The 18,872-nt window shown below is 38.1% G+C and overlaps 1 protein-coding gene across 14 annotated transcripts in view; it reads right to left on the reverse strand.

Moving 5' to 3' along the window:
• Positions 1 to 1,030: 1,030 nt before the first annotated feature.
• The window catches only part of LMO7 (LIM domain 7), a 96,365-nt gene continuing 78,523 nt past the window's right edge, over positions 1,031 to 18,872 (reverse strand). For 10 of the 14 annotated variants that reach the window (XM_031057077.1, XM_031057088.1, XM_031057078.1 and 7 more), the window contains 13 exons: positions 17,454 to 17,479; positions 17,040 to 17,144; positions 15,206 to 15,298; positions 13,494 to 13,864; positions 11,793 to 11,858; positions 11,408 to 11,473; positions 9,681 to 9,733; positions 8,523 to 8,742; positions 7,379 to 7,651; positions 5,924 to 6,032; positions 4,091 to 4,193; positions 3,537 to 3,583; positions 1,031 to 1,778 (listed from right to left, as the gene is read on the reverse strand). In XM_031057077.1, the coding sequence (XP_030912937.1) occupies positions 3,540 to 3,583; positions 4,091 to 4,193; positions 5,924 to 6,032; positions 7,379 to 7,651; positions 8,523 to 8,742; positions 9,681 to 9,733; positions 11,408 to 11,473; positions 11,793 to 11,858; positions 13,494 to 13,864; positions 15,206 to 15,298; positions 17,040 to 17,144; positions 17,454 to 17,479 (1,529 nt within the window). In that variant the 3' untranslated portion in view covers positions 1,031 to 1,778; positions 3,537 to 3,539. The remainder of the gene's footprint in view (positions 1,779 to 3,536; positions 3,584 to 4,090; positions 4,194 to 5,923; positions 6,033 to 7,378; positions 7,652 to 8,522; positions 8,743 to 9,680; positions 9,734 to 11,407; positions 11,474 to 11,792; positions 11,859 to 13,493; positions 13,865 to 15,205; positions 15,299 to 17,039; positions 17,145 to 17,453; positions 17,480 to 18,872) is intronic. The other 4 variants (XM_031057079.1, XM_031057082.1, XM_031057076.1 and 1 more) reach the window with 4 other exon arrangements.

The raw sequence follows: 18,872 nt of genomic DNA on the forward strand, positions 1-18,872 counted from the left end.
TTCTTCCACAAGCAGCAGAGAGGACTCCAGAGAGCTGTATGAGCAGGCAGGGTGACTATAGTCTGTACTTGATGAGTAGGGTCTTCACATCGCAGTGGTGTTATCTGTGGTCCATCATGTCATTACTTACCACAACAGTAAAAACCAAATTAAACACTTGACCAATCTTTAAGTAAATACCGAAAAGCAGAGTCAAGTTAGGATGATGGGGCATTTCAGATTTTTACGACAGTTTTTAAAGCAAAAAGTAAAAATAACGTTTGGCACTTTGTAATTCAGCAAGCAGCATTCAGTTACAAGCAGGAGAAATTAGAGAAGTACAGGTGAAGTTCTCCCACTATGCCAAAATAGCACAATCTTCCCTTGTTGCCCCCAGCTATCACAGCCACAACCTCTCTTCCCAATCTGTGAGCTCTCCTACACACCACCCCCACAAATCCCCTAAGAGCAAGGAGCACCCCTAAGCTGCTTTGCAGCCTCACTGCAGCTCTTCATGGTGCCATAAACAAGTTCACACTCAAGAGCTTTCCTACACCTGCCAGCTTCCTCTTCCTCAGTTTTACCCACAAAACACTCCCCCAAATTCCTCTGATCCACTTCCTATGTTTTTTCACTGCTTCCAAGGATATGGACACAGGAGAGTATATAACTAGGAATGAAAGGATTTGGGGAAGCCACTGACCAGAACAATTTGGAAGCCACCACTGAGACACAGAGCACATTCCAGCTGTGTTTTCAAGAGGAGCAGAACCTAACCCAAAAATATTTTTGGCACTTTATTCCTAGTAATAGCAGAGAACTTTTGAGGAGCATCCACGTCTTTCAATTTTTTCAGGGATGGGCATACTAGTCTCACCACTGGTACTGAATACTCAAGGGAAAGAGGAAGAACTATTGTTCTTGCACATATTTATGTGAACAACTTAATCCTGTCAGAACAAATATTTTTCCCAAGATGAAAATCAAACGATTTTATATTTCCACACACTACCTTAGACATGTTTAGCTGAACAGAAAGGACAAGAACTTCTAATAAATGCAACATCCGATTTTTTATTTACAAATATATGGTAATTCAACAACCATTCTCCACTCAGTTTGCAGAGGAAAAAGTGATAGTTACATTTCCAAACAGGAAAAGAAAACTCTCTCTCTTAAATGGATTCCACAGAATATTATGCCAACACCACTGAGCAAATTCTGAGATTATTCTTTGTATTTAGGTTTCAAAAAAGCACATAATTTTAGAAACCAGCATATGGAAAGCAAACATATTTGTGTGCATTTAAATGCAGCTTCATATTAACCTAGAGAATTCACTTTCAGTATATGTCAAAAATAAAGACAGCAATTGCAAATATATATTTATATTAGCTATTTCTCTAATGCTCATTTCAAGAGCTTAGAAACAAAATACCCTCTTCAAATACCATTGGAAAGTCAACTAGTTGATTATAAGCCTCAAAAATATTTTGAAGTTATTACTGAAAATATACTTATTCTCTCTTGTGCTCTCGGTACTCGAAGCTGAAAATGTGAAAGCATTTTTCCCAGCTATTTCCTTACTGCAATTACTTTCTTATAAATAAAAATAGTTACATGAAGAATACAAGGTATTGCTACGAAGACTAGACAAGCAAGAGTTACTCTTCGAAAAACACCACACATACACACAATATATATATTTATAGATCTACATCAGCAGCAATCACCTCTTCTTGTATCTGCAACAGTGGTTTCATATCTTCATTTGCTTCACATGCAGGTTGGTTGTCCAGCTGTCAGGGAGAGACAAAAGAAACTGTAAGTAAAATCTAGTTACTGAAGAACTTTTGTGTCAACAATTAACATTTTAAAGTTTAAAATAGTCACTTAATAGTAAAAAAACATTTTAAAGTTTCAAATACTTATTGAAAATGGTAACATACTAATGTATGCATTCTGAATCAAGCAATCCAAATTTAATTAACAATCCAAATTTGAGTTTAATCCAATTATAGCACTGCAAGTATTTCAGGCCAAGTCATATTCCACAGAACATGCACTTTACCAAATTATTAAGAATTATTTTTAACTTATTTAATTTATTTTTAGTATTACCACAGAGACAGGGTGATAGTTTCTCTACATTTACCTTTCAATAATGAAATTAAAATTTGTTAAATTACTATAACAATATAAAGAACTTTTTTATCCTCTCTGCATACCTTTGTAGGTACTTGCCAATACAGTGGTGTTTCACTAGAACGTTCCAAGTTTAAACCACAGAATTAACATAAAAATGTGCAAAAATATCACATAAAATTACATAAAATTGCAAAGTGAGTATTAATAACCCTACAGTTTATCAAACCTTTTAGCCAACATGCTCACATTCCAAACTAACAAATAATTAGCCAGGTTGATGTCAAATGCCAACTGCAAAAAACAGGAATTCACATCACAGGCCAGTGCTATGCTGCCAATACATTTTCACTGCAGTAATTGCATAGCTGGGTTTTGTATTATTCAAATAGCTGATTTCAATGCCTAATCACTAATTTGAATACTGCGTTCTATACCTACAAGTTCTTACAACTCCTGATTTTACTTGTATCTCATAGAATTATGTTTTGAGGTGCCCACTGGCCCAAGTAGATGCAGTCTGAAGGGAAGGGAATACAAACGTTTCCTCAGATCAGCTCTGCTTCTGAAAGGCATTGCTGTGACTTTATGGGCTGTAATGTCAAAGAGAGACTAAATAGAAATTAATCCATAATAAAATTACTTATCCAACTCATCCAGCATTATTTCCCCCCAAAAGAAGACAGAAAAAAATAACGTGAGCAAGCTCCAGAGCGAGTCTCTCTCACACATTTGGGTGCATCAAATAGGACCACAGTCACTTCAGTATAGTCTTGTCATCAACAAGGAGATACATTCTCCAAACTTTAAATTAGACATGGTATGACCCAGTGCCCTGGATCACCTCCAGATGGAAGGGAGTGATTCTCTTCCTCCTTCCACTGATCACATCAGCCTCTGTGAATGTGCTATTACCCTCACGAGGTGTTGTGCTTTCTGGTTTTAGCTCAGGTACCACATCATCATTACTGTGACTTCTCTTCATGGAAGTCAAAAAGAGCCTGCAAACAGCAATGGTATCAGATGCAGAGCTTCTCTTTTCCTGAGCTAGGTTCCACAGCCAGCAGCTGCCCAGTTCCTGCTCAAGCACTGTAGCATGAATATCCTGTTCCCTTCACTGCCTTCCAATCCCCCATGAGAAAAATGTGCCGGACTCATAAAGAAACACATTTTTCCAGAAAGTAATTCAGAAAATATTTCCCTCCCCTGATTTTTATCATCCTATAGAATTTCACATTTGCTACATAAAAAGCTGTATAAAACTCCTGACACTTATTAAAATTAGGAAGTTGTCTACCATCATCTATGACAGCAGAAAAAAAGACCTAAATACCACTACACAAAGCCTTAACGTCATGCTCCAGTAAATCAGAATTCTGCAAACCATAAGAAGGAAAAAAATTATACTGCACCTTTTAATTAAGATCTGTAAGTAAATCAATTCCTCCTGAACTTGTACCTAAACGAATAACCAATTACAGACCTATAATTCCAATAATAATAGCATCACAAAAAGAAACCAGCATTTGTGCCACCTGCACAAGATAAACTAATTGCTTTCCAGATATGTATTAGGATTGAATTAAATACATATTTCAGCTTGCTTTTTAAGAAAATGTACACACTTTTTCAAAAGGCTTCTCTGTTATCAAGACAAGCCTCTTTAGCACCTGACAGCTCCTTGACACCACTTTCTTTAGATCTATAAAGGAAGGAAGATGACTATACCATGCTATCTGCTTGAAACTGCGTAATAACAAGTTGGTAAAATCAGCTACCAGTAAGTTAGAAGTTAGGAATGACTACCCTACAAAAGACAGAAACTGGCAATCAAACCTTGCTGAACCTATTTGCTAATTTAAAGCTAAACATGAAAGCTATCAAGTGGTTCAGCTATGCAAACACTTGAGGTTGCACAGCACAGAGAAGAGCTACAGTCATGCACACTGCAGTTAGATTGCCTTACTTTTAAATCTGATATAGCAGTCGTTGCAGAAGAGTTTGTTGTTTCGGATCCTGACTTCAGCTCCAGAGCGGGATCCACCAAGGTCGCATCCACAGGCAACACACTGTATCACACAAGAATAATTAGCAACTCCTTCCAAAATACTAAGAAACAAAAATGCTGTTCAAAAGCAGCTCAGATTAAGCTCAACAAAGCCTGAACCATAACCCCACAATCACTAGAAGCAAATGTACAATGATTAGTAGATCAAAATGCAACCAACCCTGAGGAAGTATTTTAAGACGACGACTGGACAATGAATAGCAGACCAGAAATGCTACACCAAGTAAGCAAACATAAAGCAGACGGATTTTAGAGATTAGGTCATCTAATCTAATTTGAACTTTGGTTTCACTGAAAACTAAAACTGGTTTGGCACAAAAAAAAATTTGTTCTCTAGATGGCAACAGGAATTTTGGCACAGAACACCTGGGTGTGCTACTTGCAGATTTCCATGTGGCACTACATGCTGCTGGTGTCCTCAATCCCTTGGCACTCAAAGCAGAAAATACTCAGGCACTCCCAATTTCCTGGGTTTGCATCATCGAAACAAGTTCTGATTTGGAGAGATGGGGCTGATTCAATTTTTCTTGCATAAACACATAAGGGGTTTGACCACTGCCATGCTAACGTTAAACTATTTAGCTATGGTAGCTAAACATGTACTTGTTGTGAATATGGACCACATCTGGAAGGAATGTAATTCAAAACACAATACTCCCCTTACTGAATTTATGAAGGACAGATAGTTTCCCTGCTTAACCAAGTAATGAATCTTTTGGATGGCAATCTTTTCAACGGCTCATTAATTTTCAGAAATTTGAAAAACAGAAACTTGGCATTTTCTTATGTAGGTTATGAGCTACAGGTGGATGGTCTCACACAGAATACATGTCCTGCAGAAAAGGGAATGGTGAGTGATCACTATGGATTAGTCCTGTCTCTCCTGCTCAGGGAGGCAGAACCAGGAAGAGCTTGGAGTCAATCCCTAGTAATACTCCAGGTGATGCACTTGAGCTGGGCACAGAGGACAAGTGCTCTGAACTACAGACAGAAATCTCTTTCTTGAAGTCAGGGAAGAAGCAGGGTCCAACAGCACCTCCAAGTCATAGTCTAATTCCACACCTACTCTAAGGGCAGGGGAATGGGACAGCTTAGCTGTATTTTGCAGGCAAATATTTATTCTTCCAGCTCTGCAGATGCCCCAAGCTGATGGGAAATCATGTTAGTAGGTCTAGGTCTCAGTGCTGGGCATGAGCTAAGTACACTTAGTTGGTGACTAGGGCTGAGTAGCATTAAAGACACCTTTTGCTTTTTTCCTGGGTTTTATCCTGCCACTTTGAACTCTTCCAACATGCCTTTACTTGGAAAACACCACATGAACACTGCCTGCTAAGGTTAGCTTAGAAAGGATGGGTCATCTTAAATGATTTAATTGCCAGGGTCCAGGCTATTTGTTTTTTAGAGGAGCTGCTTTCTCTGGGAGAAGTGGTTCAGCATTTCCTGATATTTTGCCACCTATTCAAAGAAGGAAATCTTTGATCTCACAGTCCATGTGCTCATCTTGCTTTTCAAAGTCCAACTTGTTAGCTCTGGAATTTAAGAAACACTTCTAGAGTCGAGTGCTAAATGCCTGCAAATGGGACTGCCTCATGGAAATATGCATGCACCAGGCTGTCAAGAGTAGAAGGCAAAGCAGGTGATTAGTAAGAACCCCTGTGAGCATAACACTGAGTAGCCATGCGTGCTCCTGATTAGTTCCTGTTCCTTCACGGTGTGACTCCCAGCTCTCACCTTAAAGCAATGTAAATGATAACAAAGACCAAGAGACTCAATGATCATGGCTGCTCCTTTGCCCAGAATGTTATTACAGTATGAACAGATTTTCTTCCCACTGACTGACCTAAATATAGAACGAAAAACCTTAAAACCAGCTTGAAAATGTTTAAAAGACAAAGAAGAGTTATAAAATACTTTTTGAGATTAAAAATAAAAAACACATGGGTAAAAACTGGACTATTAGGCTGCTTGGGGAAAGTAAACTGAAAATTAATATTATTTAGAGTAGATCTGAAAGCCATGGAAAGCTGAAGTGTTATAATTTACATCAAATTTAAATAGGAACAAGTTAAGAAATTCTGTGACATTCTTGGCACATATCTCATTGTATAAAATAGCTTCTACAAAGAAAAAGTGTACTGTAAAGTTTGGAGAGTAAGAACAAAGGTTTTGTGCTCCTGCCTTCTTAGTTGTGGGGAACTATCCAGAAGGCTAAGTTTTAGCAAGCACACCCCTTCCAAGTTCCACCATCTGCACCTTGTTAGATAAAAGAAGGCTAGTCCTGGACATAAAATATATTATGTTAACTCTTTGAATGTAAACCATATGAAGGTCAGTTTCCATAGATCTACCAAGGTGTTAGCAAATGGAAGTGAGAACAAATAAGCAAATATAGTTAAGAAGGTAATTTTCTTACATCATAAAGGACATAAAAGATTAGCTTAAAAAAAATAGGGTCAATTTATCACTAAGTGCCTGAGAGTGTAAGAGCTAGTGAAGTAGTGTTCACTGTTGTTATTTATAACACATGTAATTCTGTGTGGGATGATTCTCTGGAGTACTATCCCAAGGTATTTTTAAAATGCTTTAAGTACATAAAACAGCAGAGTTATCTACCCTACCACAGTTGAATTCCATTTTTGTTTCAAAATATGTTGCAATTCTTGCTTTCTCCTCCTAGATTAAAACCAACATCCTACTCTGTAATTCTCCAGGGTCATGGGTTATGAGCATTCCTGAGTGCTCCTCAAGATGATATTGACCACATGCCAGGAAGTGAGGAGGAGAGACCAAGATGAGGATCATAAAGCGTGGGTTTCAGGAATCTTTTGTTAAAACAAACCAAGGAAAATAAATGTCAGAAATGCCATCTGGAACAGGCTTTTGCTAATCATTTTGGTAACCAACACAGAGCTCAGAGACTGCAGATTGATTATTCAAATTCCTTTGTTTTTTTAACCAACGTCAAGCAGTGATGACAAACCTGGGGAATTTTCTGAGTGACTGGAGCAGGGAGGTAATACCAGCCCGTACTTCCACTGTCCCCTCCAGCTAGGAAACTCCAGGTACTTGTTAATCAATGTTATGGGCAAGAATAACACATATGCTGTAAGTCCAGCATATACACAAAGTCTGCCCTTCAGTGCTGTCCAACATTTTTATCTTCCCAGAAGAAGGGCACCCACTCACCTGCTGCGTGTCTGGGACCCTGACTGGGAAGCAGAGAGGGGAGACTGAGCCCTGGGAGCTGTCTGGGATGTGGAGGGGGCTCTTGCAGAGGTGGCCACAGGAGGTGCTTTGCTGGAGGAAGGAGTGCACATGTAGGCTCGGTTTGAAGTGGACACCGGGCGACTAAAATCTTGACTAGAAGATAGAGACGAAGAGGATGCAGACTGGTTCAGCCATGAGTGGTGCCTCCATGACCTCATTCCTGAAGAATCAAGATTGTCCAAAGACTCCCCTCTGTAACAGAGATACAAGCACCTCAAATGTAAGCGGCAGTACGGATGGAGCAAGAGAGCCATATCCTAACTTTTTTAAGAGAAAGCCATTAATCTCACATTTTTAATATTTTCTGAGATTAATATGTTTATTTGATCACCCTGAGCAATATTCTTCATGCACAGATTTAAAATGTATGAGTAGGAAATTATCCTTTGTGTCCAGGGATAGTTCTCATGGTAAAAAATGGGCGAGGCAAAAGCAAAACACTTCACTGCAGCCTTATCAGGGAGAGCTGTATCAAAATCCACAGTGCAGAAACAAACCTCAGATACCAGCTTTGTTTATGTTTTCTCCAAGGGATACCAGATCAAAAATAACAATCCACCTAGACTGGATAGCATCACCCAGGTACAAGGTGTTTGCCCAATAATCAAACACTCTCCTGACTGATAACTCGGCTGCTTCCTAAGTGACAAATCCAACACTCATACATTAAATAAAGCAAGAAAAAAACTATCCAAACTTTATTACATATTTCTGTGTTGAAAAAGGCATACTTCTTTACCACAATAATTCATTTCCAAAACAGGTTGCCATGCTGAAATTCTTAAAAGCATCTGTCAATGACAAGGCACACCATTGATTTCCATTGCTGCTGTACCAACCAAGAAATAAGCAGCTGAGTTATTTACAGGTCATATCCACATTCCTTACTTGCAAAAAATCCCATTCAATCCCACCTTCTTCTATCTGTGCTGCTATGCTGTCAGCCTTACAGCATTTCACAGACTCAGTTTGGTCCTGTGCTCTGTAATACAGGCTAACGTTCAGAATGACCAAAGAAAAATGTATGATGAGAGACAGAGTTAATTTTTAATGCGATTCCTACCTCCTCATACTACTGCTGTACAGACTAACGGGCTCCTTATGTATACTGGCACTGCGCTGCCTAATCCAGCTGCTGTCCGTGTGTAGAGATGTTTTCTTTCTCATTTCCTGAAGGATTTGCTGTCTCTCCAACTCTGCTGCAGACAGGTTTTGCTCCTTCTGAGACTTCTTCTGCGACTCACCCGTGTTCCAGGACCTCTCTGAATACTTGCTCTGGGTACCTGTGCAGGCAACATGTGCAAACATCAGCCAGACACCTCAGGGCACAGAAACAGTTATCGCCCTGTCAGCACTCTGGCTATAATTCCAAGAGCTATTGTTCATCGCTCCACTCACAAGTTTATTCCAGTTCCCTTTTACAGCCGAGTAAAACTTACCAATACAGCATTACTGAATTTTTTTTGTTTGTATTTCCATTAATGTAGCCTTTTATATAGGCTACAATATAGGCTATAATGACAGTGCTTTAATGTATGAAAGCAACATTTTTAATCTGCAATATATCCCTTAATACATCTACTTTTCTTTGATTACTTGTGATTACTTTTTTAAACTGTGTTTAGACACAAAAGCAGCTTGCAGGCATTTTTGACAATAACATATTTATAAAATTGGTTTGTTTGCTTTGCACATAATTCTTCTAATATAACCAAAGTCATATATCTGAACTAGAGTCCAGGACACAAGCCATTGTGACATATCAAGAGCTGACTTCTTGCTCTATTATTACTACACTAACTGAAATTAAGAAGACAAAAAGTTGTATTAAATACATTCATCATCTTGGTATGTGCAGCTCTTTTTTCTGTTGACAGAGTCAATGCATCAAAACTATACATATCTTCAATGATATAACTGCATGATTGATTTTTATCTCATGTAAAAATCTCATGTGAAAATTTAGGCATCTAAGAGCCATTTGTAATCATTGTCTTCAAAGGGATAGCTAATCATATTTGTCCTCAGCTTTTATGTTGACTATATGATTTTCCTCTTGCTGTTGAAAGTTCATTAAATTGGGCCATAGTATGAATTCATGATGCAGCTATTAAAAATACTCTAATTTTCTTAGGAGGACTATATGTACAGTTTTTTTCCTCCTACTTTCCTCCCTCCCTGCCAAAAAAATTAAATATAATGGAAATTATACATTACTTACCATTTCTGATTGTGTTGAATTCATTCAGTTCTGTAGTTGACTTTGACTTATGCCTAAGCATATAAAAACATCTGTCTTAATTACAAGACCTCATTACAGACAAAGCCCTTATCATTGCAGATGATAGAACCAGTCCTCTTTTTTTCACTATTTCTCCCATCAACCATTTATTCTATACTTAAAACAAGAGGCAAAAAATAACTAAAGACTAAGAGGATACTAAAGGGAAAAAATGTCAATATTTAGATCTCAATAGATAATCACCAATTAAAAGTTAAAATTTTGTACTGAAAATTAAAAGTTAAAATTTTGTCAGTGCTTCAGGTATAAGGAACTGATCATTGTACTTGTTTCAAAACAACCATGTAAAAAACCAAATCCTTCCCTGTGGAAGCTTTGTGAAGACTACAGTCAGACAAAGAAGTGAGAACTTTCAGAGCAGATTTACAATTTATTTGGCTTAATGAGAAACTGAACTCATACTTCACCACTGTTACTAGACTGTAAGCAAAACACCTTCTCAAAACCCTGCATGCAGATTGTTTTTGGAAAAATTTATAGTTCACTGAATATACCTAGCAGCATAATTTTTTAATGAGTTTTAGCCAAGAAATGGCATTCAACAAAGGCCATATACAGGAAGACAAATCCAAAAAGTTGTTTTTCTGACAGTAAAGAGCAGAAGTTTCAGCAACACCTCTGCTGTATTATTAGTCTCAAGTAGTACAGCCAATTTTTTAGTTTAAAATAACTCACAAAGAAAGGATTTAAAAAGAAATCCTTTGCTTGGTCCTAACTCAAAGCTGCTACATTAATGTTTTTACACATACAGCATGGGCTGCACAGCCACATTTTGAAAGAATCTTGTCCTTTATGTGGAGATAAATGAAGCATAAACTACATGACATCTCGCTTCCTTAAGTTTTTACTGTCTGTCCTATGGTGTGGACCTGTTTTATTATTTAAGAAGATGCAACACTCTCACAGCTGCCTGTAGTGAAGAAAAAAGCAGTGTCTTCCTCACACATATACCCAAGATGTAACTATTTAGCGCATGCTCCTTCTGAAGTTAGATCTTCCATTAGTAACAGATACATTAAATGTATCTTGTAATTTTTGGAGTTCCTCTTTATGTAAGAGAGGTATGCTCACTTCAACTATGAGAAGTGATCAAATACACAGCACAAGTCACATTTCAGAACTACTGTGAGATGCAATGCAAAACAAAGGCTTAATTTATAAAACAAGAGATTGTACCTTAAAATTAACTTGTGTAAATTACAGGAGCAACATGCACTATCCCCTTGACAAATATTCTGCTGCTGCCTCTCACTTCCCCTCTTGTTTACTCTCTCAAGTTGCACAACCTGAATTGGGGTGACTGCACCTTAGTTTGTAGAGCATGCTATGACACAACCACAAGAGATCTGAAATTGTTTTCCAGCCAGGTAAGTTTGGTACCACCCACATATTTACCTCCTCACAGTTTTGTTTCTCCCTGTAGAATCCCACTGACTAACTGCTGCTTACAACACAGTGTGTAATTTGACAAAAGTTTGGCCACTTGTTTTTTCAATATGAAAACATGCCATAAAAACTGCAAAACACAGCAGCAATCCAAAGTATCCTTTTAGCTTCTATGACTAAAGTTCATTAGAATTTTAAAAGTTTTCTAACAAAGAAATGGTCATGTTACAGTTGGTGTTGAGATTCAATATTGGACATACCTGTCAGCAAACGACTGGCCAGGCTGCTCCTCAATGGTTTTAGAAACTTCATAACGCTCATAATGCCTATTGGAAAGAAAAGAAACATTATGTTCACATACAGAAAAAGACACACATAGTTCCTAAGGGAAATATTCAAAATAGATCCTTAAGGGAAAAAAAAAAACCCAGTTTAAATTAAATCCCCCAAACAAGTAAAGTTCTAAGGAGACTTAATTTAACAGTCAGAAATGCAGCCAATAAAAGAAGGCAGAAAAAGAAGAGTTGTCAGAAAAACTGCCAGAAATTACATTTTTGTGAAATGACAAGGAAACCAAACATGAGCCTGCCAGAATGGTTATTGCTAAAGATGTTTCAACTATGTATTGATTCAATTTCTTATTACCTGTCAATGAGAGGATGGCCAGCTCGATCCTCTATTGTTTTAGATACTTCATAGCGCTCATAATGTCTAGAAGCACAATAAAGATAAAATACATATTAAAAGAAAATTCTAGAAATTTAGTAAACAGTAAGCATCCCCAGAGAAAACTGAGAAAGTTCAGCTGTGTGAAAAGAATCCCAAAGACTAAGGTGCTGCAAAAATTACAAGCATCAGTATACAACAGTGATTATCTCATCCATTGCAAAGCCAGGAGGAAAATTTCGTCAAAGCACAGCAGTTCTCTAAAAATCACATTTTTATTGCAGAAGAGTGTACAGGTGGGGTTTATAATCTTTACCTGTCCCCTCCCTCAGTGTACTTCACAGCAAGTATCATGCCTTTGCAGGTGATTATATAACATAAAGATTTCAAGTCTTATCTTTGGATATCATCTTATAGCAAATATTTAACACCAGATATTTTAAAGCCCAGTTTCACTGAACTTGCTTCTTTACTATTAAGTAAAACCACCTGTGTTTAGCAAAACACATCCTTTGGCAGCAACCTCAGAACCAATGAAATCCCTGTGGACTAAAGAATGTACCAGGGATTTAGATATGCAGATATTACAGCAGCTTAATAAGTTACCACACAAAGTCCTATCATCTTGCAACTGGGACAAGTTAAAATTGTAAAGTTATCCTGGCTCTGCTGCCAGGAAGAAGCTGTTCAGTTATTGTATCTCTGCTTTGCTCAGCAGGCACATCAAGCAGCAGTCATTTAGATTAAACTAAAGTAACTCTGGGTTTTACAACCTCCTCTGCAAATATATGCAGTTTTTTAAAATGATATTACTTTCTCCTAAGACTTAGCTTGATACCATGTGTTCTCTTCAGTCATCTCTTGTTACTTACATAAGAAAAAGAGAAAAACCTTAAGAGAAGCCACAAGCCACCCACAAGGCAGTAAGGTAAATGGAGACAAAATAATGAAAGGTTACTGGTTTAATAGTTTTCAGACAGATTAATCTCCTGTAACAGCAGTCTGAAAACTTCTGGGCAAGAACACAAACTTGAGAACTAATAGGTAGGGATTTGTTTGTTTGATAGTTTTTTAAATCAAGCTGCTGAAGAAGGTAATGAGAGGAACATATATATCTGCAGTGGATATTTCTAAGAGGCAAGCATGTAAGCAAGTAACAGTTCACTCATATACCATGATATCCCTCACTGACAAATTAACCTAGTAGTTAAATCGCAATTAAGTTTTATTGTTACACTGTTGAATTAAAATGAGAGATAAATCTGTAAAAATCAGCCACATATTTGTTGAAAAAGTGTTAACTTGCTATTTCTTCTGGAAGCCCTGTATGTTGAGTCACTGGCTCTCAAGTTGAGTCACTGGCTTGTGCACAATTCTTAAAAAATTCTCATTAAGTCCTTCAGATCTTCTTTCATTTGGCTGTAATTACCGTACTTACACATGCCATTAAAAAAAAAAAAAGCTTAAGTAGGGAAATATAGCACTTGATTCTTGGGGAAGGACTGTGTTATGCCTGATCCTTCTGTCTTTGGAAAGAAAGACTATGGTACGGTATTTTGCACCTACTGACTGCAGCATGAATCTCACATGAACATCCTTATACATTCAGGACAGACACAGCTCCTTTAGAAACTGAATTTGCAGAAGAGAGAGAAAGTACATCCTAGCACAAGTGCACACCTTTGGTACTGAGGCACCTCCACTGACACCTCCCTCTGCTTTTCCGCCTGCCGCCTCTGCTCCTCCAGCTCTGCCTGCCGCCTCTGCTCCTCAGCCTGCTGCTGCTCCCTCTCTTTACACTGTCTCTCGAGCTCCAGCTCTTGGAGTTCCTGTTCTTGTTCAAAATGCCTGGTTGCTTCCTCCTGGGTCCTCCGTTCCTCCTGAAGCCTCCTCCTTCCTTCTTCCTCACGCAGCGAGGTCGCTGCCAGCTCGTTTTCCCCATCTCGTTCTGGCTCCTCAGGAGCATTTGCTTCAGGGCTTGCTCTCCAGCTGGACACAGGTGGAGCCTGAGAAGTGATGGATGTTGTATTTAGGGTTAGAACGGTCTGCTCCTGTGGCAAAGGAAAAAAATCATGTTTTTAGGGAAGGGATCCATTTTTTAAATAGATTGCTCGGTCAGAAAAGGTAATTTATTCTATAAGGTAAGCATGTATAAAATCATCCCCAGCACTTCTAGTGCAAGATGCAGGGCACAGTTTGGTTTCACATTCTCCTAATTCAAGGGCTTCAATCCACACACCAGCCTTAGCAAGCGCCACAGGCAGTGTGGCCACAACTATGTGAAACATTCTGCTTTCCAAAGTATCACTTACATGTCAAGCCATCCCTTCTCCACGTAAATACCCATGGAAAACAAACCCTTCCATGATACCAAGCATTTCTCCCTACTGTTTTGACTTAGGAACCTGACACCTACTTAAGAGTGTATACACAAAGATATATACTGCAATCTATATCAGGCCGATGAATTTCACATGAATCCTCATGTGGAGGCATTTCCCACTTTCTTCCATTCTCCTACCATGTCAAAGTCAAGCCTCAGACCTCTCACTCTATGACTCTTTTCTCAAAAACGAGAAAAGGCCTTTCAGTGGTTAAAAGATGTTTTAGTTCCAGGAAAAAATAATGTTTATGGGTCCCTCAAAATCTCTAATGACAGAAAAAATACAAAATGGTTTATATTCGTATACAACGAAGTCCTCCAACAGCTCAAAAAGCTTTCTTATTGAAGTTCTAAGCCTTAAATTATGGTCTACTCATTCATGACTGTGTAAACACAACTGTTCTAGTTTGGATGTCTGAAGCAACACTCACTTAGCAGTAAAGAAGAGATACCTCAGACAGTACCCATACTCAGGAAAAAAATTGTTCATCTTCTCATAAACAACACCCACAGAAGTCAGCATATACAGAAACTAAACACATTCAGTGTTTTAAAATATATAACTGGAAATCTAAAGTTGATTTGGTATGTAAATTTATCAGATGAACTGTCTGCCAGTAACAAGCCAGACACTTATGAACATGCTTCCTGATAAAGCATTGAAGCAGAACTCCAACAAGTAGCACCAGGTAAATAAACAGCAAAAGTCTCCATTTATGATCACAATAATTAATACATGCTGTGACTTTTTGCCAAATATTTTTTGTGTTAAGTTACCTAACCAGCTCATAAGGAAAAGACACAAATTCAACATATCTCAATACATCCCACCTACTCTTTCCATCACATTTTTGCAATCTTTCTACCAAATCATGGACAGCAATTTATTTTCCAAAATGAGAAGATTAATGACATAAAAACCCAAATATTTTGCCGACTTTCATGCATCAAGTATAAGGGAAAAAAAGCCCTCATGAAACTAGTCAGTAAAGCTTTATTCACAGCCTACCTCATCAAAATACTTGGAACTCTCTTTTTCTGCTTCTTGCTTAGCTCGTAGCCATTCTTCCCTCAGTTTCTCTTGTTCTCGTTGGTATTTCTCCTGTTAGGTTAGATTGAAATCAAACATGCAAATAAGAAACATGGTATTTTTTACTTTCATTAGCAGTTACATTGGAATTTAATGTGTTTTTAACAGACCAAACACACCAGACAAAAAACATCCCTGAGCTCCACTAGAACATTAGGTCTGCCACAAATGAAATCCTGGTTTGAATACAATCCAAAGGAGTTCTGTAATTGATTTTTGAGTCTCCAGGCTTATTACATGCTAAGTTTCACAAAAACCAACCTCATAGTCCCTGTCCCCCAGTTTAGTTACCATTTGAACAAAAAAACCTCAGCTATCTAAGGTATTTCTATAAAAACACAGTGGTTGTATTTAACTTGGAATTAGGCACATTAACATGGTAAATATAAAGAAATCACTAAGTGAAATAGTGAGCAAGAGCTCTCATTCTTTTGAAATGTTACCTTAAACAAAACCCAATTTCTGGACCTTGAAATTTGTCTTTTGACTAGATTTGGTATGAAATCAATATAAAGCGTTGCTTAAAGCACATGGTAAATGTTTTTGTGGTTTTGTCAAGTCACTACTTTCATCTTGGGAAAAGCAAAATATTTAAGGATGTCAAAATTATTCCTTCTAAGATGCTGGAAATAAGCAAAGAAAGACTTTGCTAGGATCATAGGGAAGAGAAAGATCATTATTACTCTGGTCAAATTTATCACTTCAGGACTAAAAAAGGAGAAACAAAGAAAAGTGATAGCAGATGGCTTAGTCAGCTCTCAAGAAAGGGGAGCCAAGGTTTACACTCTTTAAAGCCATCTCTTCAGGTATCAAATGGAACATCCAAACCATAATGGAGACCACAGGTAAGTTTAGGAAGGTATAGCTGCTGCCCTGCAGAGTGTGCAAGCTACAAGGAACAACAAAGGATGAAACATTCAAAAACCAAGAGAGATTCTGTGCTTCTACTTTGACATCACAGTTTTCTGCTGAATACAGCCAAAGAGGGCTTGTGCAGAATAAATGATATTCACTGACATCTCTCCTAGCCATCAGACTTCAGACAACAAACTTTAATTTAATTTGCAGGGATGTGTCTCTGAACGTGGTTGAATGTGCTTACACTTCATTGAATGAAGCTCTTTGCAGAAATGTATGCTTGGGTTTTTTGTGCTATCCTAAGACTACAAACAATGCCCCCTCCCTCTGCAACACCCCCCTCCAGCTCTAGCTAGTGATTATCAAGGTGGTTTTGCATTAGCAGACTCAGCTTTCTGACTCAGAGGTCCTGGGAACCAGATCATTCCAACTGATTAGCTGATTGCTAAATGACAGGATTCTAGCAGGCAGGTACTGGCTGCCTCCTCTGCATATATGAATACAAGGCAGTATCACTAACTGAAGGTAAAACTCAGGCTAGGGGCATTTTCCTTAAGGGGAAAAGATACAATTAATATTCACAACAGAAGACCCCTTAGTTCTTCACTTAACCTTTAAATTCGGTTGTCATTAAGAATATACCAGCCCCAAAAGATTGAGCACTTCTGGCTGTAGCGAATACACATTGTGTGTTTGATTTTATGATGCTCACTAAAGCATTATCCTCTTTTTTCTGAATAACTCCTAATGTGCGCAACTGTGCGGGCCACAAAATGCACCTGAGAGTCTCCCCAGGCCACCAGTGAGAAGAACTGCAGAAGTCACGTGCTACTTTTCTTTCCTTGTTGCTACACACAGGTGATTGACAGTCCACGATTATGAAGATGAATTATACCTGCAACAAACGGTCCTGCTCTTTTTGCCATTTTTCCTGTCGTTTCCGCTCTTCCTCTTGATCCCAAACCCGACGGCTATGAGCGCTGATGGAGGGGACTGGGAGCTAATATAGCACAGAAATGAAGTTGTATTATCCTCTTGCCATGTAATCAACACCCCACATTTTAAAACACTTTTTTAGAGGGAGAAATAGAAACCGTTACCAACGCTAGAGCTTTATAGTGACAAGGACATAAATTAGCCTTTTCTTCAAAAGGACAGAAAGCAACCATGCCTTGACAAAGCAAATCTTAGCCAGTACTCTCAGATTTGATCAAAACTCTAAAGCAGTATAAAAAGCAGGAGAAAGCAGACAGCTTCTTGAAAAGACTAGGATTATACAATTAACTAGTAGTTCACAAGTAGTACTTACATCAGGCATTGCAGGCTCTGGGCCTCCTGGGAGATTTGGAAGGCAAAAAAGAGAAATCATTAGACCCATACATAACTACTGCAAGATTTGTGTAACTGTGGCAAGTCTGTGAGCTTCAGACTAATTTTTTCTTCCTTAGTAAGACATGCTTGAACTTTCTCAAGGGCAGAATTTATTAGGTGCTTTCAACTAATGTGCACAACTGTTTCAAAGGTTTGCATGCTCACAAGTGCCATCAGCAACTGCTTGAATTAGCAGTACACCTTCCACTGTCGCAACACAAAGGTTCTTCACTATACCTCTCCTATTATTATTGTTGTGAAACCCAAATGTTTAGCATGACCAATACCCACAACACTGCACAAGGGTAGAGAAGCTATTAATCTAGTGCCCCTGGCATGAATTAAGAGCAACTGACATCCACTGGCAACTTCTCCACCACAAAACCATGTATTTTTGCTCTCCAACTTTCCTACTTCCAAAAGCACACTTGAATTCAGTGAACTGGTCACCATTAACCACAAACCTTTTGCTATTTGAGGCTATCCCACTTGGCCTTGTCATCCTGTGACAAGATGATTATTAGAGAGAGATGTGTATTATACTAATTTATTACAAGTTGAGAAAATGGGGAGAAACACAAATTAAAATGTAATAATTTCTTAAGCACCGTCACTATTTTTGTTTGTTGACAGTGTACTTGTTACTTAGCTGTCCAAATTTCAATTTAAAAAAAAGGCATAAAAGAAAAGAAAATGCAACATTATTCTTAAGTATAACCATATGAAGTGGAAAAAAGTTCATATTTAGGATACAAAAGACTCTAATGAGTCATAGGTTAGCATCCGTTCTATATATACACAATTTTGTTGTCACTGTCAGATCACAACAGCCACAGTGAAAATCAGGCAATCAGCTTAATCTATTGCAGTTGTGCCAGGAGATATTAAAGGGAAGCATAAACCTTTTTCGCTCCCCTCTTTTCTCACCCCTGTAAGCTTATGCTGAACTCCACAGGAATCTTCATGTAATTGCAAAGCTGAAGTGTCAAAAGTTTAAAATTAACAAGCTGTACTGAACATGCACCCTAGAAATACAACCTTGCCTCCCCCTCAAGCACAAGTGAAATACCTCAAATATTGTAATAAAAATAATTAAAAGAAAAAACTAATTTCTGCCAGCCATAAAATAAAAACCAGACAAGAACAACAAAACCCCAACACCAACAAATAACCACCAACAAAATACCACCATATTGTAGATACAATATTGCAGATACAGCAGAAGTATTTAAAAAGCAAACAGAACCACAAACACAGATATCTACTGTGGCATTTCACATATCGCTTCTGGCAAAAAACAGAAATCATCACCACTATAAGCAAAATCCTGGCCCCACACAAATCATTGGCAAAACTC

This window comes from Geospiza fortis, unplaced genomic scaffold (genome assembly GCF_000277835.1).
Source record: "Geospiza fortis unplaced genomic scaffold, GeoFor_1.0 scaffold45, whole genome shotgun sequence".
Classification (NCBI taxonomy): domain Eukaryota; kingdom Metazoa; phylum Chordata; class Aves; order Passeriformes; family Thraupidae; genus Geospiza; species Geospiza fortis.